The 23,306-nt window shown below is 39.9% G+C and overlaps 1 protein-coding gene across 1 annotated transcript in view; it reads right to left on the bottom strand.

Annotated features, from left to right (window-relative positions):
• LRP2 (LDL receptor related protein 2) overlaps nucleotides 1-22,657 on the bottom strand; it is a gene marked incomplete at its 5' end in the record, with an annotated part of 157,359 nt that extends 134,702 nt beyond the window's left edge. Inside the window, 7 exons of the mRNA XM_022570207.2 lie at nucleotides 1,150-1,302; nucleotides 2,450-2,569; nucleotides 3,999-4,112; nucleotides 4,422-4,532; nucleotides 16,412-16,528; nucleotides 20,055-20,177; nucleotides 22,513-22,657. Of these exons, the coding sequence (XP_022425915.2) occupies nucleotides 1,150-1,302; nucleotides 2,450-2,569; nucleotides 3,999-4,112; nucleotides 4,422-4,532; nucleotides 16,412-16,528; nucleotides 20,055-20,177; nucleotides 22,513-22,657 (883 nt within the window). The remainder of the gene's footprint in view (nucleotides 1-1,149; nucleotides 1,303-2,449; nucleotides 2,570-3,998; nucleotides 4,113-4,421; nucleotides 4,533-16,411; nucleotides 16,529-20,054; nucleotides 20,178-22,512) is intronic.
• Nucleotides 22,658-23,306: the final 649 nt, after the last annotated feature.

Genomic DNA, 23,306 nt, shown 5'->3' with positions numbered 1-23,306 from the left:
CACTAAACTCTTAACTTTTAACACTAAAAAGTTAATTAATCATGGCTAGCTTTAAGTGGTGGAATTTCAGGTGACTATATTTTTCTGTTAATTTTAGTTTTCTAACTTTTGTACCATGACTATTTAAAAGGGTCCCCAAATGAAATGCCAAAAAGAAGCCATAGAAGTCTCTTTTCTCCAGGGAAAAAAATCCCCAAAACTTTAGGGTTATAGTTAATGGCCACTGCTAGGCAACTACTAGATAATTTAGAGAGAGTGCTATTGATAAAATCAAGGCCATGAATTATATTTTCTTACAGGAAAGTCAGTTGTCCACAGAATTGATGGTTGATGGTGGGGGAATATTCTACAGCCACAGAGGGAAAAAAGAAACACTGACTCAAAAGTACATATCCCTGAAACCAGAAGCCTCTTGGAGTTATATCCAGACAACACTTTTTCCATAGGTATAAGCCAGGGAATAAAATCTCCAGAACACTTTAGAGTCATCACAATTACCATTAAATCCATTCTTCCTGGGAAGGGGGAGAGGGGAGTCACAAATATTTTTAAGCTCCTCCCATCAAGAGATGGAGTCTATTTCTTCAATCCATTGAATCTGGGCTTGCTGTGACTTGTTTTGGCCAATAGAACACTCGGCAAACATGACATAAGCAGAGGCTTAAAAGAGTCTGTAGGGCTTCCCTGGTGGCGCAGTGGTTGAGAGTCTGCCTGCCGATGCAGGGAACACGGCTTCGTGCCCCGGTCCGGGAAGATCCCACATGCCGCGGAACGGCTGCGCCCGTGAGCCATGGCCGCTGAGCCTGCGCGTCCGGAGCCTGTGCTCCGCAACGGGAGAGGCCACAACAGTGAGAGGCCCACGTACCGCAAAAAAAAAAAAAAGAGCTTGTACACTGGGGTTTGCCCTTTCCACCACCATGCAAACAAGCCTGGACTAGCCATGCTTTTACTGCAGCATCCTGAGGTGTGAGTGAGCTAGCCAACCCACAGAACTGTGAGAAATAATAAATGTTCCCTGGTTAAAGCCACTAAGTCGTGGGACTGTTCGTTCTGCAAACACCAACTGACAGTCTCTGTATTTGGCAATCTGTTATAGAGAAACAGACACACCTTTACCTGAAAGATGCCCAGATAAATTTCCATACTCACCACAGTGTTGTCCTACAGTGATATTGCTTTCATCTTCTCCTTCCGGACAATCTGAAGTCCCATCACAAACTTTAGTAATTGGGATGCATTTTCCAGACTTTGGACAAGCCCATTCATTTGGGTAACATTCATAAGTACGGTTAATTCTGCTTTCTGTGGGGAAAAAAGAGAGTTACTACAGGCCACATTAGAGGCAGAGCCAACTCTTTTTCAATACATGGTTAAGAGAGGATAGAGATCAGGTAGACAAGAAGTCTACAAATGACCTATATTTCACAGTAAACTAGTAGTTTCTAACTCTACAACTGACCTTTTATTGAGATTCTAAGCAGTGGCAAATGGCATTAAGTTCCACTCTTTCTAGGGGAAGCAACTCCCAGCCAGATAAGAGGAGGAAGGAGAAATGGGCCTGAATTATCAACAAACTAGATGAATAATCCATAGGAGAACATTTAGTTAATTAAATCATGAACAATAGAACTATAGGGCTATCAAGGTAATGCCAGGATTCCTATGTTTGTTTTTATGTGTGTGTGTGTCATTTTGAGTTGTTCAGTTTGTGTTTTTTTTTAGTGAAATGTCAGCAGTGTAAGAAACACCCAAATGTAGGAAAACAACTTCTTGGATCACTGAAACATGAAACCAATGGATGTTCCCAGAACAAGCATCATTCTTAATATAAAGATCTTACAGAAAAAGCTGAACGAACATTTTGGCCAACCCAATACCTGGGGCTAGACCCGCAAAGGTGACGTGCTTTATTCATGGTGTCAGCAACTTCTGAACTCTTGGAGGTACTACAGGTGATGATAACAGCACAGTGAAGGGGGCGAATATCACTGACAATCTCCTTCTCACTTCCCTGGAGAGTGGCCTTTCCCACAACTAACAATCTCCAGCTCTAAGTCACTTTTCAAGGTTATAAGGTCTTGAGACAAATCACATTTTCCCTCCTTCCCCAGCCTACCTTTTTTTAATACAGATACATCTAATTAAAATAAGAGTCTTAAAGGGAAAACCTTGGATAGGGCTATAGACAGGGGAGAGACTGTCCTACCTATTTGGCCTTAGTATTGGAAGGAAAGGATTATAATTTATGTTATATTTGAGTTTGGGGTCTTTTTAGGAAAAGCTAGTGGAATCACCTCTTTCCTCCCCATCCACTAATTCCCCTTAAGCCCAGCCAATCCAGAAACTTGCATGTCACACAGATAATTTGTAACAAGGAAAGTAGGAAAAACAAGTTCTGGAAAACACTTTAAGAAAACACTTTACAATCAGAAGCTCTTCCCCTCCTTACCGCATCCGTCTTCATCGGCATTATCTACACAGTCACCTTCTCCATCACAAACCCAATTTTGATTAATGCAGAAGCCGTTGGGGCAAGTGAATTCGTTACCTTTGCAGGTCTGATAAGAACCTGGAAGAAAATGACAGCTGCACTCCAAAGATACAAACCACTCAGGAAAAATCAAAGTGCTCATCTTGCCACCTAAACTGAGCTCCTAGAAACTGAAATTTCTGTGCCCGTTTAGTCCCTTAACTATCTTGACAAAAATGAAAAAAAGGAGGAAGAGAAGGAGAAAGAAGAGGAGAAGGAGGAGAAGAAAACAGCAGCTTTGGGTCCAGGACATGAACTCAGGTGCATCAAGATTAAAAACAAGACAGTTATGTTATAGGTTGTCACAGAACAGAGAACACAGACTGACAAAGATGCTATAGACACGCCAATGGCCAACATTCTCTTACTTGACCACAAGCACAGTCATTGCTATCTAGGACCTAATGATTCTGAGTAACTCCTTCCATGATGTCACATTCTTCTCAATACAGTCCCTGAAACAAGCACAGGCACCAGAAAAGAAATCAGGCATGGCTCACAGAAAATTAGAGTGATACTGAAAATATTTAACAACCTCTAAGGCATGGTTACCCACCAATCAAAATGGGTGTGTAGAAAATCCTTCATTCTGGCAAATAAGTGACCACCAGAAAAAAAAAAAAAAAACCTGTCAATTTATTGGAATTTATAAAACTCTCTCATGGAGATTTCATATTCTAATAAAATGAGTCCGGAGGTGGCAACAATGAGAGCATTCGTGTGCATTGCAGGCAATATCATGGAAAGAAAAGGAGGGTCAGAATGAAAATGTGGAAGTAACAAAAGCCACCTGCGGGGCTTCCGTGGTGGGGCAGTGGTTGAGAGTCCGCCTGCCAATGCAGGGGACACGGGTTCGTGCCCCAGTCCAGGAAGATCCCACATGCCGCGGAGCGGCTGGGCCCGTGAGCCATGGCCGCTGAGCCTGTGCGTCCGGAGCCTGTGCTCCGCAACGGGAGAGACCACAACGGTGAGAGGCCCGCGTACCGCAAAAAAAAAAAAAAAAAGCCACCTGCAACCATACTGAAACTTTCCCAACTCGTGATTTTAATGTGGTAAGGATTTCAAAGTAAAGAGGAGAGTTAGGGCCATTACTATGAGGGACCTTGTCTCCCTTTCTAAGCCCTTCTCTCACTCTGTGAAGGTTATTAGACCCATTCCTGAGATATGAGTAATTTGAGAGTCCAGTGATACAATACACTCTGTATCTTTGTAGCCTAAGGAAAGAATGCAAACTGTCCATCAGCAACCCTTCAACTCTACACAGATCCTTGGAAATTAAAGAAGTCCAAGTTCAGCAACACTGCTGAGGCTCATGCCATGGGCCCTAAATGACAGTCTGGCTCCCTTTGCCATCAGACATAGTGACTCTGTGATTTGAAAAAAGTAGCACATTGGTAGGGAGAAAAAAAAAAACACACACACAAAAACACTTCTAACAGCACGACCCAACGTAAGGAAATCACCGTACTGCAAGAACGTTCATCACTGCCATCTTCACAGTCAAGGTCATGGTCGCAGACGTAGGTTTTATAAATGCACTCCCCACTGCCACACTGAAACTCACTGCGCAAGCATCGGTGAGCTGGGACACAAGGTTAAGAAGGGAAAGAAAAGAGAGAATTTCAATTCCACTGTAGCCACTTAATTTCATAGGAAGATTCTGTCTCAAGTGTAAAGAGAGATTCTTACTATGCAGTAGTGTTCTGGTAAATGTTTAATAACCAGTTCTCCAGGAACATAAAAGTCCTCACCTGTAGTATCTGCCAATTTCCATGGTGTAAATACTCCACCGTGGCTGACTTCAAGCTACCAACATGAATTCACTGAACACAAACTTGAGAAGAAATGTGCATAACTGGCCAGTATAAACCAGCTTCACCATATTACTTACTGCAGTTGAGTTCATCAGAGGCGTCTCTGCAATCCGTTTCCCCATCACACTTCTGACTGGTGTTATAGCAGGCTCCATTGGCACAAGTTTTCTGCTCACATATTGGGTATCCTGAAAGAACAGAAAGAGCACACAAACCTTAAATGAAGATGTTGCTTTAGCAATCACTTCTTGAGTGACTACTATACTCTAGACACTAACTGCTAAGCATACATTGGTAAACAAAAGATACATTCTCTGGATAACCTAAGAATGACACAAACAGCAAATTACAAACTGGATTACATGCTTAATGTGGGAAGTACAGAGTGCCAAAAGAGTGCATAGTAGGAGGGAATGGGAGCCCAGGGAAGTCTCCTCTGAAGTGACTTGCGAGCTTCGAGCTGAAGAATGAGAAGAAATTCAACTTATTTCAAAATGGAACCTTCGTTTACATAATACAAATAACATCCCAGAAAAGTAATGTGCCACACATATGCTTTGGGAAACGAAGGGCCAGTTCTTTGGCTGGAGGGTCATAGAAAGAAAACAGGCCTAGAAGCCAGGAAACCTGGGACCTGGGGTACCACTCAGTATCTATTTACTCTTACTCAAGTTATTCATCCTCTCTGTGTCACCACTTCCCCATCCACACATTTGGATAAGTTCCTTCACAGGGTACAGGGACCTCAAAAGACAACGTCTAGTAAAGCTTTTTGAAAAGCCTGAATAACTGCTACCACATTATGCACATATGGTCACTTCACTGCTATTAACCAGATGCTTAACTCTGGTTTTTGAGATCTCAATGGAAAAATCAGCATGTCCCTTGAAGAAAAAAGGTACTGTCAGTCTCTCCCCTGTGCTTCCCCACACTTGGAACATGTATCTCTCATGATCCCTAAGTGTAGGCTTCATCCTGTTGGTTGATTATCTGTTTCCCCCATGACATCATGAAACCCTCTGAGATCAAGAATCCTGTCTTACTCATTTTTAAATCCCCATCACTCAGTACAGGGACTGGGTCATTATTCACTGTGCTCAAGAATTGCTTGGTATTGCTAGAGTTATCACTTAAAAAAGCTTTTAAAAATAGTTTGAATGTCTGCCTTTTATGATCTTTTAATAGCCTCCCTCTCACAAGTATGATATCTTTCTTGGTCCATTCTTCGTTTCATTAAAGATTATTTTCACAATGATTCTCAGATTCTCTTCTGATTTCTTTTTAAGCAAGAAAAGGGTATGTCTCCAACACCAGAGAGCACAGTCCCATTTTGTGAAGTCCCCCAATAAAGGAATAAGCACAAATATTCTCATCTCCAGAAGTTCAAAGCTAGTCTGTTAAGTGTCTTTAAATACTTTAACTGCCAAAGTTACATGTAGTCGATCATATACTAAAATGGAAGGCATTTAATAACTGATTAAAATTTTTAATTTTTGTGAATTTTATTTTATTTATTTATTTATTTTTTAAACCCCACATTTGTTTATGCATTTATTTTTGTCTGTGTTGGGTCTTCGTTTCTGTGCGAGGGCTTTCTCTAGTTGTGGCAAGCGGGGGCCACTCTTCATCGCGGTGTGCGGGCCTCTCACTATCACAGCCTCTCTTGTTGCGGAGCACAGGCTCCAGACGCGCAGGCTCACGGGCCTTGTTGCTCCGTGGCATATGGGATCTTCCCAACCAGGGCTCGAACCTGTGTCCCCTGCATTAGCAGGCAGATTCTCAACCACTGCGCCACCAGGGAAGCCCCTATTTTATTTTTTAATAGCCCAAGAACCAGCTAGTGTTTAGGGTTATTGATGTCTTTTCATCACTGAGATGGTGCACATTGCAGATGCACCTTCAAAGGGTCACACAGCTCAGTTAAGTAATTCTGCCTTCAAGAGATGCCTAGAAGCCAGCTGAGTCCAGCAAGCGATTCCTTTCCCCCATGTGCCGGATAGCGTTTAGGGTCAGTATGCCATCTAGCCTTTTAAGAGAGCAGCAGGCAGGAAAGAAATCTTAGAAAACCCAACTCTTTGCAACAGAGAAGTTATCTATCAGGAGGAAAATTTATCTGGGCTTGGACTGTGAGTCTTTCATTTAAGGTGATTATTGTAGATATGAAGGATCTGAGACAAATATGCCGGGCAGATCTCTTGTTCTCCCTGTCCTGCTTTTTGAGAACCAGTCCCATAAAACTGAAAACCAGTATCCACCAACAAGACTAAAAGTTTGCTAACATGGCTCATTCCCCCAACAAACAACAAGGCCAGCCTGATGTCATCAGAGAGGGTATTGGAATGGTTAGAGGTTAGCAGTTTGACACTTGGAATGAAGAATGAACAGCTTTCTTGTCTCCGTCCACGCTGATAATGAATCTCTGTCAATCAGCTAAGGGCTTGCCTCAACCCCTGTACACCTTCTGGTCTCTTCTGTGTATGATTAAGTGGAGGGGTATGCCCATAGGAAAGACTGCACAGAGCCAGGACACAAAATACACAAAAGATTTGGAAAACTGTTTCCAAAAGTTTTTCCCCCTTTGGATACCCACACAGAGGGAACAGGTCCAAGTTGTACACTAAGCAAAGTAAGAAATGAAGAGATTCTACTTCCTTTAAAGATTTCTACTGCTAACAGTATTAATTAATGGGTTTCAATCTACCCCAGATAAGAGGAAGTCACAATACTTTGTGATAGGGGATCTCTAAAGTCTTACTTTTTGGTTTATTTGCCTGGAGAGTCTGAGTCTAACCTTGTAAACTTTTTCCCAAGGAGCAAATCCATCATGTAGCTGAAATGTCCTACAGGACTTGAAGTAAAGGGGAAGTGTAGTAAGAGAGGAGACACTGTACAAGAACACCAGAGAAACTCATCCTGCTAAGTTTTATTTTAATGGAAAGGTGGACAAACACCTGTTAACTAAGGCCCAGACCTCTAAAGTTTGTCTGATACGAAAATGCAAGAACGTCCTCATTGAACATTGTGGTACATGACTCTTTTTGAATTATGGTTTTCTCAGGGTATATGCTCAGTAGTGAGATTGCTGGGTCGTATGGTAGTTCTATTTTTAGTTTTTTAAGGAAGCTCCATACTGTTTTGCAGCTCTATTTACAATAGCCAGGACATGGAAGCAACCTAAGTGTCCATCGACAGATGAATGGATAAAGAAGATGTGGCACATATATACAATGGAATATTACTCAGCCATAAAAAAGAAACAAAATTGAGTTATTTGTAGTGAGGTGGATGGACCTAGAGTCTGTCATACAGAGTGAAGTAAGTCAGAAAGAGAAAAACAAATACTGTATGCTAACACGTATATATATGGAATCTAAGAAAAAAAAAAAAGTTCATGAAGAACCTAGGGGCAAGATGGGAATAAAGACATAGACCTACTAGAGAATGGACTTGAGGATGTGGGGAGGGGGAAGGGTAAGCTGGGATGAAGTAAGAGAGGGGCATGGACATATATACACTACCAAATGTAAAATAGATAGCTAGTGGGAAGCAGCTGCATAGCACAGGGAGATCAGCTCAGTGCTTTGTGACCACCTAGAGGGGTGGGATAGGAAGGGCGGGAGGGAGGGAGACACAAGAGGGAAGAGATATGGGAACATATGTATACATATAACTGATTCACTTTGTTATAAAGCAGAAACTAACACACCACTGTAAAGCAATTATACTCCAATAAAGATGCTAAAAAAAAAATTAAAAAAAGAACATCCTCATTCACACCACCTTTTCCCTCTCCCTTCCTTTCTCCAACTTCCACACGATACATGTCCATGTTTGCTCCTCGAAATTGGGAGCTGTCTCCAAATATACATGTCAGATTGGTGCTTGAAGACTTTTTTAATGTTTTCTCTGCTAATGATTTGGCTTGAAGCAAGAAATTTCCATGCTATAGTTCTGTTTACATAATCAAGGAGGAAGATGTGGTTTGAGAAACTCGTAGGCCTCCCAGAATGGAAATCATTCACAGCAGGGTAAGACACACATATTAGGCACTACTCTTTATTATCTTGACAGGAAGGCTATAAATACATTCTGTTCTCACATTTTGACAAAATAGCCAAAAAGAAGACAAATTGATTCTAAAGAAAGAGAGGGCCTCTTAAAGGTATATTATGACACTTAAGCCAAGATTAAAAGGAAAACAAGAAGTTACTGATATAAGTCCTGCCCAGACACCTGGAACTTTTCAAGGTCTTGAAGTCATCCTTTATAAGTTACTTTATGTTAGTCTGCTTCCAAGGCAGGATAATCCAGTCAGAGTAATGATTTGCCAGAAAAAGTTTTCTAGTTTGGCCACCAGCACTTAGCTGCAAGTACTATCCACGAAGTTAAATGAGCAAAAACAATAATAATCATCAATAACATGTATTGAAAACTATGTGCCAGAAGCCTGTTCAAGTACTCAATGTGTATGAACTCATTTTGTTCTTATAACAACCCAATGAGGTAGTTACGCTATTGTTCCCATTTTAGAGATCTTACATACATGCCTCTCTGAGGTACAGAGAGGTTAAACAATTTGAAAAAGGTCATACGACTGGTCAGCTGGAGAACCTGAACTCAAATTCAACAACCTGGCCCCACTACGCTTGTTCCTAACCACTATAATAGGTATTGCTACCACTTACAGGCTTCAGAGTAATAGGAAGAGAAAATTACAGGAGGAAGAATGAAATTGAATGAAAGAAAATAATCTTAAAAAGATAGCATGAAAAGAAAGAGAAGAAGCAACGCAAGGGAAAGTTTTTCTTTCTTCCTTTCAGTTTCTCATTCCACTTTGGGAAGTCTGGAGAAGTCAGGCCAAATCTAAATTTCATCAAATTATGGCATATTCTACTAAGGACTTCAATCTGGTATAATCTAAGAATTCCAGGAAACCCTATGCTAGGAAACAGAGCTTTCCAAGAGTACCAGGACAAACAAGAGAGTCCATACCAAAAAAACCAGACCACAAAGCAGCAGGAGACCAACTTATTCCTTTCTGACCCCCCCCCCCCCGCCTCCTGTGTCAGTCAAATTCAAGTCCCTGAAGTGACTGTCATCACGGACTAGCATCTAGGGAGTGCAGTAATATGCAAGAGGACAACAGAGAAGCATTTCTTGCCTCTTTCCAAAAATAATTTTTTTTTTTTTGGCGGTACGTGGTCCTCTCACTGCTGTGGCCTCTCCTGGTGCAGAGCACAGGCTCCGGATGCGCAGGCTCAGCGGCCATGGCTCATGGGCCCAGCCGCTCCGCAGCATGTGGGATCTTCCCGGACCGGGGCACGAACCCGTGTCCCCTGCATCGGCAGGCGGACTCTCAACCACTGCGCCACCACGGAAGCCCTCCAAAAATAATTTGAAGAGCCTTTCAATGAAAAGCATATACATAATATTTATAAAATGTGAATAACAATTCAGTACCTTGCAAAGAGAAAGTAAATATGGTCTTCCCAAGGGCTACTAGAATTGGACTAACATCAAGTTTAGTCTGAGCAGCTTTCAGGAGCCTGAAGCCAAAAAGGGAAAGACATTAACTTATATAGTTTCCCTTACTGCCTTCGCTTTGAACTACCTGGTCTGAAGTCCTAAATCCCTATCTGGTCTCTATCCATGGTGACCTGATCTCAGACCTAAGTTTAAAAAGCACCCAAAAGGTCTGCTCTGAAGAGTTTGGATCTGCAGTACCTCTTTCTTCACATACACAGAACTATCACCAAAATCTGCAAAGGAGGTTAAGACTGACATATTTCTAATTTTTTGAAAAATAATAAAAATCTCACAGGAGCCCTAGCATTGGAGTCACTGAGCCACAGGATGGAACACTGTGCCTCAAATGCTCCAGGGAATAATGCAACATATATTTATTGAAATCCATCTTCCTAGACACCGTGCTAAAAACTGGATAAAGAGATTATAAATGAAATTATAAGTGAAGTAACACAGGTTTTTAAAACTATTTCATTCAACAGATAGTAACGGACTGCTAAGTACTACAGAAAATGATGAACTGCATAAAATCCCTGCTCTCATGGAACTTACATTCTATTTAGGAGGGTGGAAGGACAGACATTAAAATAAATGAGAAAGAGTAACAGTGAGGAGTAGCTCTCTGATAAGGTGATGTTTGAACAAGAACTATTAGGGTTATCAACATGGAGGTCACTGGTGACACTGACAAGAATGTTTTTGGGAGATCTGGAGATGGACTGTTTTCAATGCGTTCAAGAAAGAAAGAAGGACAGGAAATGGAGATAGACAGCGATTAAAGACAATTCTATGTAACTTTGCTGTGAAAGGGAGCAGAGAAGTAGGGTAACAGCTGAGAGGGATCTTAGGGTCTTTTAAAAGATGGGAGATATTTATAATGTGCTTGTAAGATGAAGACTAAATAAGAGATTTTTCTCTTTCCTCAAGGTTTCAGGGCTCTGAATCCTATCTCAAACTGCTAAAAAAAAAAAAAGGTCCGTCTGTGATGTGATATGTAAGATGCGGTCAGTCTGCTTCTTCCTTCTCACCTCGAGTAGAGAGAATAGTAAGAGCAAGGTGCAGTGGGGCTGAGTTTGATGAACATGTCCGTCACCAGGCATCACTGTCCAAAGAATGACTTATCCCTCCTCTTCACTCCCTCCCAGTTATGCCCCCAGTTGGAGTTTCAACAGTTAGAAATATAAAGTTAGATATACAAAATTCTAAAGAACAGAAAGTCAGTAGAAATAAAACTTCAGAGACGAAGCCGCCCCCGTGGCAGGCAGACCAAATACTGCTGATTACCGGCAAGAAAGCCTTCATTGTAACAAGGATTTGACCCTTTCTTTGGCATTCCTAAGTAACAAAAGAGAAGTGCTGCAAACCAATGATAATTAGCAATAGTTTTACTCACACCAAAAGCATGCTAATATGGTACTTGATAAAGATGAAATAATCTGTTTACTTAGCTAAGAAAAAATTATACTATTTTTGAGCAACGGAAAGTCAGTGCAACATTATTAATTGAATGACCCATAACTGCTGCATTGTTCCGATGTTTATCTTAGACTCTGAGTGAGTGGGTTTTCCTTGATGCTAATCCCATTAAAAGCAAAATGGATGGCAGTTTCAACTCTCTGTTCCTTAAAAAATAGTAATAATTGACAAACTGTTTAATAGCAGGTGCCATTTTACAGATGGCCAGACTGAAGAGCAAAATAACTTAGGAAAAATGAACTTTTACCTGTTTCATAGCTGTACACACACACACACACACACACACACACACACACACACATATATATATTTTCAGAAAGTTCTCAAACAGTAGAATAACCAAAAATATCTTATGCCTTATGCATATAGGAACACAGCAGACAAAAAGACCAAATATGATACGAAACTATTTATTTCAAGGATAATCTTTTTATTGGGACATTAATACCCTTGCCTTTCTTGCCATCTCACCCATTCTTTTCCCTCCCTTCTCCCTGCTTCCCTGAGTGGACCCTTACACACCATTCATTGTTATGTAAAAGGAGTGCTTGGAATGGACACAAGGTGCTCTGTCTTGGAGCTCAAGACCTTGATCTTAGAAGCTTGAAAGGGTAAGAACTATATCCTAGGGGTCTGATCTGACAGGCGGGACTATGAACTACAGAGTCAAGCTTCCTGATCCTTTCAAATATTTGGGGAAAAGAAATAAGTCCTTCTTGGCAGTTTTCCAACATCCTCCACTATATTTAAGTGGTTTCTAGTGCCTAGAAGACCCATTCCTACAGACAATCTTATTTCTGAGAAATAGACAAATTAAAGCCATATTCATAAACTGATTCTAAGTTTGTCCAAAAGTAATTTTCCTATTCATCATGACTCCAAAAACAATAGAACAAAGTGTCATGTCTCACAAAAAGGTTTTCTGTCTAAGCCTCACTTAATCCTCCATTATGTGGGAACATTGTAATTTAAAACAACTAATTAAACAGTTGCTATATATCTGAAGCGACATTTAAAAGAGCTAAGTACCTCTAGGACTAAATGGATCTTAGCATGATTATCAATGGCTGCTAATATCACAAAGGGGCAGTTAGACATTAGGTGCCTCCTGATGGAAATACATACCTTTATATACAAAGTGTTGTTGCCCTTATACACACACACACACACACAAAACCTTGCATGTGTTCAAGCCTCTAGACTACTGCTATTTTCAACTGAAGCAGGGGAGGGGAATTCTGCTCCCAGAGGACATTTGACACTGTCTAGAGACATTTTTGGCCATCACAATTGGGAGGTGTTGCTGGCTTCTAGTGAATAGAGGCCAAGGATACTGATAGCTATTCTACAATGCACAGGACAGCTCCCCACAATAAAGAATGATTTGGACCCAAATGTCATTATTTCCGAGATGGAAAAACCTTACTCTAGATCTCGCTACCAATTTCTAGGAAATACAGGGGACAGAAGAACATGTTAAAGGACATCAGAGGGTGGGTGCAATGAGCAAAACCCAGACTATGGGAAACACCAGAACAAGTCACTTGCTAACTCCAACATATAGATTTTCTTTGGATTTTTATTTAAATGACACTGTAAAAACATAATAAGCCAATTGAAGAATTTTTAAAACTGAATGGATATCTGATTACTTTAAAGAACAGTTATTAACTTTTAGGTGTGATCATGATACTGTAATGTTTCAGTCCTTATATTTTAGCAATATAGATACTGAATTACTTAAAGACAAACTTATATGATATCTGAGAACTGCTTCAAAATAATGGAGAGAAGAGATATAGGTAAGACAAAATTAGCTATGAGTTGATGTAATCACTCTGCTTTTGCTTATGTTTAAAACCTTCCAAAATAAAAAGCTTTAAACAATCATTTTAATAATAAAATAGCTAAGTAACCTATAGGCAAAAATGCTCTGTAAACTTCTTATACAAAAGTAAAGTATTCCAAGAGCATGGGCATAGGGTTTAGACCTAGGTTAATATCCTGGTTCGTCTACCCTTACCTCTTGATCTCTGTAAAGTGGAGATGGTCCTCACACCTACTTTGTAGTACTGATTAATGCGTATATGTGGAATCTAGAAAAATGGTACAGATGAAACGATTTGCAAAGCAGAAGTAGAGACACAGATGTAGAGAACAAACGTATGGACACCAAGCGGGGAGAGGGAAGGTGGGATGAATTGGGAGATTGCAATTGATATATATACACTACTATGTATAAAACAGAGAACTAGTGAGAACCTACTGTATAGCACAAGGAATCCTACTCGGTGCTCTGTGGTGACCTAGGTGGGAAGGAAATCCAGGAGGGAGGGGATATATGTATACGTATGGCTGATTCACTGTTATACAGCAGAAACTAACACACCATTGTAAAGCAACTATACTCCAATTAAAAAAAAAATTGAATATAATAGTGATTGATGCCCTGGGAGTGACCCTCCCCTTTTCCATTTCCCACAAGAGCTCCAAACAAAGACGGAAGATAAAATGAGGCAAATCCTCCCCCCAGTACTGGCACTTTTTAGACTTTGATCCAGGTCATTCATTTCCTTCCTGTACAAATCTGGCTGTGGCCAGGAGATCAAAGCACTAACAAGGAAGTATGAGGATTCTTTTTTAATTTCCTCTGATTTGTTTTTTTTTTTTTTACACTCTTCCTTACAGAACACATAGCAATAAATAAATGAGGTAGAGAGAAATAGGAAAAAATACCTCATTGTAAAACCTCCTTACATGTGTGAGATTCACTTTAGGGCCATGAACCCTGAAGGATTCATGACTTGTATGATTCCAGAAACAATGAGGTTTAACTCTGGTTCAACAATTACTTGTATGTACTTAAAAAAATGAACAAAATCTTGATTAAGGATTCCTGCCCAGATATTTTACAAAGCTCACTTCCTTTCCTTCATTCCTTTCTATAAGAGCTGCTTGAATGCTTGTACCCCGCCAGCTTTTTTCCAGAAGGTCCGTCGGCAAAGTCATGAGGCAGCTGTATTGGTGACTTGAGACTTGGCTGCAGGGTGTTCACGTGGAATAAATCCAAACAGTCTGTTTTGGCTGCCTTTTATTTTCCCTAAAATAGCATTTCCTGCAGTACCATTGCATTTGCAATAAAGCACTCATTTTTATCCACTTGTAAATAAGGGATAAAGACACAGACTGTTGGCTGGTGGCACAGGCCTCTGGTTCTGTTCTTGCACAAGGTAGGACTTCCTCCTGCTGTAAATAAAGTCCCTCATGAACAGTAATCATCAGACTTGGACCAGAGGACGAGCTGAGCTCTAGCTCTGCCACACACCATTTAACCCTGAACAAGCCACTCCATCCTTTGCCGGTTCAGTTACCTTATTCGTAAGACAGTATTATAATACTGGCCCTAATGTCCTCAGTGAGGGGTCTAATAACAATAACCACTGGAATTTACATAACACTTTGAAGTTTACACAATACTGCAAAATATAATGTATGATTTATCTCTATTATTAATCAAAAATATTTTCTTCACTTGCCACAATAAATAATTTATTGTTTGCTTTACAAAGTACTCAAAGGGGAGTCCTTGACTCTGCACTTGCTATCTGTGACATCCAGACACACACTACCATCTCTAAAACTGCCGGTACCAAGTCTAAATTCTCCATAACTTTTCCAAAGTTAAAGAAGACCCAACCTAGAGGCAACACAATCTCTTTCAAAAGAAAACATGTAAGTTAGAAATTACAACAGAACTATACCAGAAATTCTGCTAGGAAATGGAAACACAAAGACAAATAGCACAGACTCCTCTCAAAGGAAAATAACATACAAGAGAAGAAAGCATTGGAGAAGTTTTTTGTTTTGTTTTAATGTACTGTGTGATGACAGTGAGGCTGCAGCGTGAATCTGGACACACATACGAGTGTTTCTTCCATTAAGAGCACAATTTGAACACTACAGTAAATAGGAACACTTTGCTCATAACCAGTTTATGTTAGCTCCCACCCTCGGCATGGCGCCATGTTGGGAAGTGTAGCAAGATGGCTCTTTCATTAAGCATACAATATACCAAAGGAAGGAATTTAGAAACAGTCAAGAACTAAAATCCTATCAAAATGATCAAACAATAAAAGAGTTGTCCCATGAGAAGAGACTAAAACCTAAATCTTTAGTTGGAAACATAATAACCAAGAAGTTTATGATCAAGGTTTCTAAGGTACACAAAATCTATCCACCGATTATTAGAATACTAGATTATTAAAATAACTCCTTGAAGTCTGAAATGCAGTATGCCAGAAAGAATGCCAGGGTAAGATATATAAAAACTCAAAGAAGCTCTGGGTAAATTCATAAATGATAGGCCTATAAGCGCTTTTGAGAGAAAATGGGTATGTCTGAGACTAAAGACAGAGTTAGATGGACCAGAGGATGGACACAGCAGAATAATTAGTATATTCTTGTATTCTAACAATTCTATATAAACCTCAAGAGAGGCAGATTACTCTTTACTCATTTGTAAGAAGTGATTGCACTTTCTTATTTTGCTTATGGTCATATTTAAACATTATACATAGAATACTGTGATTTGTATGCTTTATCTTGTGGTGATCAGTTACAAATTGATATAGTATTCTTCCATTACACAGATAGCCATTTTCAAAATGTAACACATTCCCAAAGGTAATCTGGAAAACACTGAGTCCATAAGAGCAGAAAAACTGAGACATTTGACCTAGAAGTTTACCATGGTAACGTACTAAAAGTTAAAATTGACCAAACTGGATTTTGTACTCATTGACTTTTTGTGATTCTGTGTTAAAGTTAAAAGTTTCTTACTTCAAGACATACAGAAACTTGAAGTGCTAAGGCAGGACAGACTCAGAATGTCTTGCTAAAAATAGACTCCTATCAGAACATCACCTCTAATCCACACAAGAATCTGCCAAGAGATTTCAATAACAAGAGGCATATTGTAGGCATTTCTGTCCATCAACAAATTGATTAAAATGCCAAAGGGACAAAGGTGAAACCAAATACAGTGCAAAGACTGTAAGGGACTCACGGCAGTTTTTCTCATCAGTTCCATCCAAGCAGTCTGTGGAATGGTCACATCTGAATTCTGCTGGGATACATTCACCGTTGTCGCACGTAAACTGATGGCTTGAGCATGTTCTCCCAGCTGTGAAAGGAAAAAAATGTTACTTTGTAATTACTGAAAAACACAGACCAACTAACAAATATGACAGTAACATTAACCCAGCTACTCTAAGGTAGACATCTTACAATGTGAAAGCAAAAGTGTTATTATCAGGATACCATCAAAATGCCCAGAATCATATCAACATTCAAGGTTGTGAGTGTAGACAATTATATTAACAACATGTGTTGAGAATACAATATAGCTTGAAAACCTATACAGTAAAAAGGATGAATGAAATAAGAATTTTGCAGGTATAGGTATTAATCAAGGATCAGTAAGGTCCCCCTCATTGAAATCCTTGTTTAAACAAGAAGGAAACATGCCAAAGAGTAAACAGTGGTTATTTCTGAGTATTTGGAATGGGTGATTTTTTTTTCTTTAGAGTTTTCTCTACTATATAAGCTTTCTACATTGAATACCTGTCAATTTCATAAACATAAATTTAAGCTAGCTTGATTTTATCCTAAGTTGATTAGGGTAGGTGAGAGTAGAGCACCAGTAGTTTATCAAATTTGCCTCTGGATAAAACAGACAAAATCAAATGAATCAATATTCCAAGCATCATGTGAATTCTATTCTGTGAGTCTGAGGCAGGAATTTTTTTTAATTTATTTATTTTTATTTATTTATTTTTGGCTGCATTGGGTCTTTGTTGCTGCACGTGGGCTTTCTCTAGTTCCGGCGAGGGGGGCTACTCTTCGTTGTGGTGCGTGGGTTTCTCATTGGGGTGGCTTCTCTTGCTGCAGAGCATGGGCTCTACGCACACGGGCTTCAGTAGTTGTTGCACAAGGGCTTAAGTGTTTGTGGTTCGTGGGCTCTAGAGCACAGCCTCACGAGTTGTGGCGCACGGGCTTAGTTGCTCCGCAGCATGTGGGATCTTCCCAGACCAGGGCTCGAACCCGTGTCCCCTGCATCGGCAGGCAGACTCTTAACCACTGTGCCACCAGGGAAGCTCTGAGGCAGGAATTATGATGGGACTTTTTAATTGTCCACATAAGAGAGAAGCATTTGGGGAAAAGATGATCTAATAAAAAAATAATGTAAAATTTAAAATGCAAGAGTTACCTTATAAAATCCATACTCAGTTAAAATAGTATGGAACATTGCTCATAAATTATTGCAGTAAAGTTATTTCCAGTCTCCCCAAGCAGTTGCCCTTTGTAGTTCCCATCCCCTCTATGTAGTATTATTATCAAGGGGTCATCCACCACACATTGCATCACAATCTACAGCTCAGCTTTCTTCCTACTCTGTGTGGGGAGCAAGGGAAAATGGAACCAAATGGCATATCCAGCCAAAAGATAAATAACCCATCATTCATTCATTCAGTGTCCACTTATCAAGAACCTACTATCTGCTAGACAGAATACCAAGCCTTAGGGATACAAGCTGAATAAAGCATAGTCACTGCTCTCCAGAGCTTCACAATCTGGCACTGAGTACCTACTAGGTCACCCTTTTCCTCTAGGACCTCTGAGAGGCCAGCCAGAAATATCAGAGCCCAGAACAGATTTCCTAGAAACAAGGATTTGTCCCTGCTCCCTACTATGCCTGGTACTTTTCCTTCCTCCTTTCAGTCCTTCTGAACTACTGTCCCCCACCTCCCTCCCTTTTTGCCACTCCACCTCAGATCCGGATGCACGTAACTGGACCTGATGTAGATATGCCGTGCTCCTATCTGGCCTTGACTAGCTCCTGTCTGTGCCCTCCTCAAGACTGCCATTTGTCACCACCACCACCCTCCACAGACCTACATAGTTTGCTGGTTTCCCCTGAACCACTCTGTCCCAAGGATCACCATCTCTTTGTTGCTGGCAGACCTCATGACCAGCACTGACAAGCCCTAACAGATTGTTTAATTATACAGTCTACATTTTACCTTTACACCAAAGTCAAACTCATAAGTATTGAGAATTTCCATTATCTTCCTCAAAAGAAGGCTTCTAGTGGCTCGACTGAAGAGAGTTCATACTCCCATTGCTGGACTCAAAATTCCTGGACTTAATTCTAATTTTTTATAAATACATCCAGAACCTACTGAAGCCCACAGCATCTCCACTGCTAGTCACCTAACGAACAAGTTCCCACGTGACGTAGCCATCAAAAATATCTGTTTCTTCTTTGATCTTTGCGGACAATGTCCATGTGAAAATGCCAACAGGATCTTGGCTATCTCAAAACCAACACACAGTGATGATAGATGTCCATGATTTGTGGGATGTGCATTTAATGAAACAGAATGTGGGGAAGTTTAAAGGTGAATGCTACACAGTGATCAGAGCTGGACTTTTCCAGAGGACAACTGAGGTCAAGAGCCTGAGGTGGTTCATTACAGCCTTGTATCTTCTCTCCAATTTCCACCTCAGTCCAACTTAGACGCGTTAAAAGGTTTTAGTTTGGGGTTTTTTTGTTGTTGTTTTTTTCTTTTGTCTTATAAAAACACAGGGAAAAGATGGTGATGTTTTCTCTTCTAGACATTGAAGTTTGAATTATGGGAATGTAAAATTCAGGACTTCTGCAGCTTTCATGCAATCATGAAAAGCCAATAGGCTAAAAAGATGGCAGGGCAGGGCAGAACAGTGGAAGAAAACTCGATGATGTCACTGATCCAAGGAATTGAGACTTTCCATTATCTTCCAATCAATTCTGGAACAATGCTACGTTTAGGCTTTATGGGTGAGATAATAAATTCCCTTTATGCTTAACTTTTTTGAGTTGTGTTTTTCACTCTTTGCAGCCAAAAACATCCCCATTGATACAAGAATAATTTTAAATTACACAAGTATCCTTAAGAGAAAGGAATGCTACAGATGACAGACATCTTTCTCACATGTTGCCATCTTACATTCACCCAAGATTATGCTCTTGTCCAAAACTGTTTAAGCCCAATAAAACACTCTTTTCCAGTTCCATCCCAAAGAAATCAGAATGGAAGTGTCTCTTCCAGGTTACTGCCCTGAACCCCCTCAATGTCCAGGAATCAGCAGTCGCCCACGTCCTCTTCCTTGCTACTATTTGCTTTCTGGTTCCAGCTCATCCTACGATGGCTCTAGCAGCCGTCACTGAAGTGCCTCCAGCAGACCTCCACTTCCACTCAGTGAGAAAGAAGAGAGTTTAATAGTGGGGCAGAAGGGGTGGAAGGTTTTGCCTGCACAGTGTGCTCCAGGAGCACATGGACCCATCCAACTGCCAACCAGACAAATGAAGACCTCCACATACAGGTACCAATAAGTGTTTTGTTTCTTTCTTAAGCATAACATAACCTGAGTTAAATACTTGGAATCTATCCCCTGTCCAAATCACTGGCTATATTGATAATTCTTCAGCACATTCACACCTTCAGTATCATCCAACCCCTGAGTGAGACGGCTGGCACAGTTTCCCTTGTCCTTCAAGGCCCAACTCTGCATTTATAAAGATTCATTCCATCGTGTTTTGTATTTGTAACAGGTTGGAATTTAAGGTGACCAAAGGGCCAAAACAAGATTCCCCTACAAGCACTTACGGCAATGCCGCCGTTCATCTGAGCCATCGATACAATCTTCTTCCTCGTCACACACCCAGTGGACAGGGATGCATAGCTCCTCACTCTGACACAGGAACTGGTTGGAACGGCAAGTAGGGTGAGCTAAAATAAACCGGAAAAAAACTCATTATGTCTAACATCCACCCTATTATACCAACAAACGATGCTCGTTTCAAAAGAAGTATGTCAACTCCTGCTCAATATATTCGATAGCAAATATAAAAAACCTTAGAGCCTGTGGACTTTAACCAGTGTTCACTGTCAAGTAATCTCAGCAATGGCATCACAACAAAATGATGATCCAAAGCAATACAAAATACAGAGAATAAAACAAACAGCCCAAACACACATTCATACAAAGTTATGACCAAAAAAATATTAAATTTTTAATTTCAATAAAATCAACCATGAGTTTATAATTATTAAATTATTTGAAGTGTTTTGTAATAACTAATAGTAAAACATCATGATAAACTGTAAAATCCATGAGATTTGGAAAACAAGACCCAAAATCAAATAATTTATTATTTCCACAATTTTCTTGCTTTACAATCTTCAGCAGGTTCTCTGAATTGCAATGTATGCATCATAAAATGGGGACTATATTTTTCTCACGGTGTGCTATAAAAAAAAGTAGAATGGAATATTACTCAACCACAAAATGAAACGAAATTGAGTTATTTGCAGTGAGGTGGATGGACCTAGAGTCTGTCATACACAGTGAAGTAAGTCAGAAAGAGGAAATCAAATACCATATGCTAACACATATATATGGAATCTAAAGAAAAAAAAAATGGTTCTGATGAATCTAGGGGCAGGACAGGAATAAAGATGCAGATGTAGAGAACGGACTTGAGGACACGGGAAGGGGGAAGGGTAAGCTGGGACGAAGTGAGATAGTGGCATGGACATATATACACTACCAAATGTAAAATAGATAGCTAGTGGGAAGCAGTTGCATGGCACGGGGAGATCAGCTCGGTGCTTTGTGACCACCTAGAGGGGTGGGATAGGGAGGGTGGGAGGGAGACGCAAGAGGGAGGGGATATGGTGATATATGTATATGTATAGCTGATTCACTTTGCTGTACAGCAGAAACTAACACACCATTGTAAAGCAATTATACTCCAATAAAGATGTTAAAAAAAAAATAAGTAGAGTAACATATGTGAAAGTACCATGTAAATAAGTTGCGAGTGATTGTCATTGGTATGTTTTTATCATCATCGTTATGGGACATTGATAAATTGTTGGTATGACTGCTCAATTATCCCTTCATCTCAGAACACACTGTTCCTGACTTTCTGCTCCTAGTGTTTAACCTAAAATGAACTCAGTAAGCCCCAGAGGAGGCAAATAGATAGCACTTGATCATATCTCTACAAATAGAACTACTCCCTTACTCAAAGTGTGGTTTCCAGACTAGCAGCATCAGCATTACCTGGGAGCTTGCAGAAATGCAGAATCTCAGGTCCCACCTCAAACATGTGGAATTAAGCCCTACACTTTAACAAGCTCCCCATGTGATCCATTTCTGCATGAAAGTTTGAGAAGCACCTTATAGGACCTAATCCCCACACTTCTCCCATTTTCAAATGCATCGTCATCCAAACAATACACCAAAGTTTGTCCTGTTGTGCCACAGGATGGCCAACGATTCAAAACAAATTTTCGCCTCCTTTCTTGGGTTTTGGATGATAACCCTTGCCCGTTCACCTGTCAGAATGAATGAAATTGCAGTAGTGTGATGGCTCACCTATGGCAATGTGGGAGAGCAATGGACATAAGGGTTGGGATTAGTGCACCAACTGGGAAGCCTTTAATAAATAATTTAGCTTCTCTATGCCTCAGTTTCCTCATCTGAAACCTGCCTCAGAATATTGTTGAGAGAACTAAATGAAGAAATATATGAAAGTGATTTTATAATTCTTCTCTAAATTAAAGAGTTAAATTGGGGGTTTATAATATTATCACGTTTTTAACTATTATTTAAAAAACATAAACCGCACTAGCCCCTTCTGTGACCTCTTGATAGTAATGCACACAAGTTCTACTACCTCCTTTTTATAAAAACAGACTCTTCCTTGAATTACAAATCACAGCAGTACAGACGACATTATTTTTTTGTTCTTCTTAGTGCACAAAATTTGCAGACTGAATAATCTGAAATAATCGTTTATAGGCTTCAGAAAACAGCTCAGAAAGTTGGTTCCATACCAAGGTCATGGGATAAGAGTAAGATAGAAACTGATGTGAATTGAACCTCGTGATCAAAAGGGACTGAATTCTTAATGCCACCAGCTCTCTATCTCAAAAGATTGGAGCTCAGTCCAATCTACGACTAAAGGCACAACTCTTTCTCTTTGTTACAGCTGAAATGACCATGAAGCACTTCTGCTACTCAGAACAGAGCTTAGCCCCACCGCTCTTCACTTACGGCAGCCAATTTCATCTGAGCCATTCGCGCAGTCTCTGGTCCCATCACACCGCCAGGACGCAATGATACAAAGCCCAGGTTGGCACTGAAACTCATCACTGTGACATTCTGTAATCCCACAAGCAAGAGAAAGCCAGTTTGAAAAGTTACCCACACAGATATTTCAAAAAAATACAAATTTTTGATGAAAACAAAAAATTATTCAACTAATTAGTAATCAAAGAATGTAAATTATTTATACAATTAGGAAAACATTTTTATGATTATATTCTGTGTCCGGGTCTGCAGGAAAGTCATTTTCACACACAGCTGACTAGAGTGCACCTTGAGGTAACCAATCTGGAAAGCAATTTGACAAAAGGTATCCTGCTTTTTAAAAGTGCTTATTCTTTAACTTAATACTTTTACTTCTAGGTAATTTTTTTTCCCCTTAAGGAACTAAGCAGAGAATTAAAGATTTATGTGTAGAGGTTTTCATCATAGCATAATTTATAATAAAGGAAATTGCAAACCTCGTAAATGTCCAATAATATGAAAATGAATAAATTTTCTTATATCTATATATATCATATTAGGAACTCATTAAAATAGTTATGAAGAACTTCTAAATGATTTGGAGAAATATTTGTAATATTTCATTACACATTATAACAAAGACAAGGATGCCAAATTTTACCTGTAACAGAGTCATATATAGCAGAAAAAAAGCACAGAAAAGGCCAGAAAGTTAAGGGTGGTTATCTCTGATACCATCATGAGTAACTTTTCATTTGTGGGACTGTGCTTTTTTCAGT

Source organism: Delphinapterus leucas, chromosome 8 (assembly GCF_059928025.1).
Source record: "Delphinapterus leucas isolate spDelLeu-1000000601 "Yukka" chromosome 8, BTC_Dleu_Yukka2, whole genome shotgun sequence".
Taxonomy (NCBI): domain Eukaryota; kingdom Metazoa; phylum Chordata; class Mammalia; order Artiodactyla; family Monodontidae; genus Delphinapterus; species Delphinapterus leucas.
The sequence above is the reverse complement of the archived record's forward strand: the minus strand, read 5'-3'. Positions and strand labels throughout refer to the sequence as shown.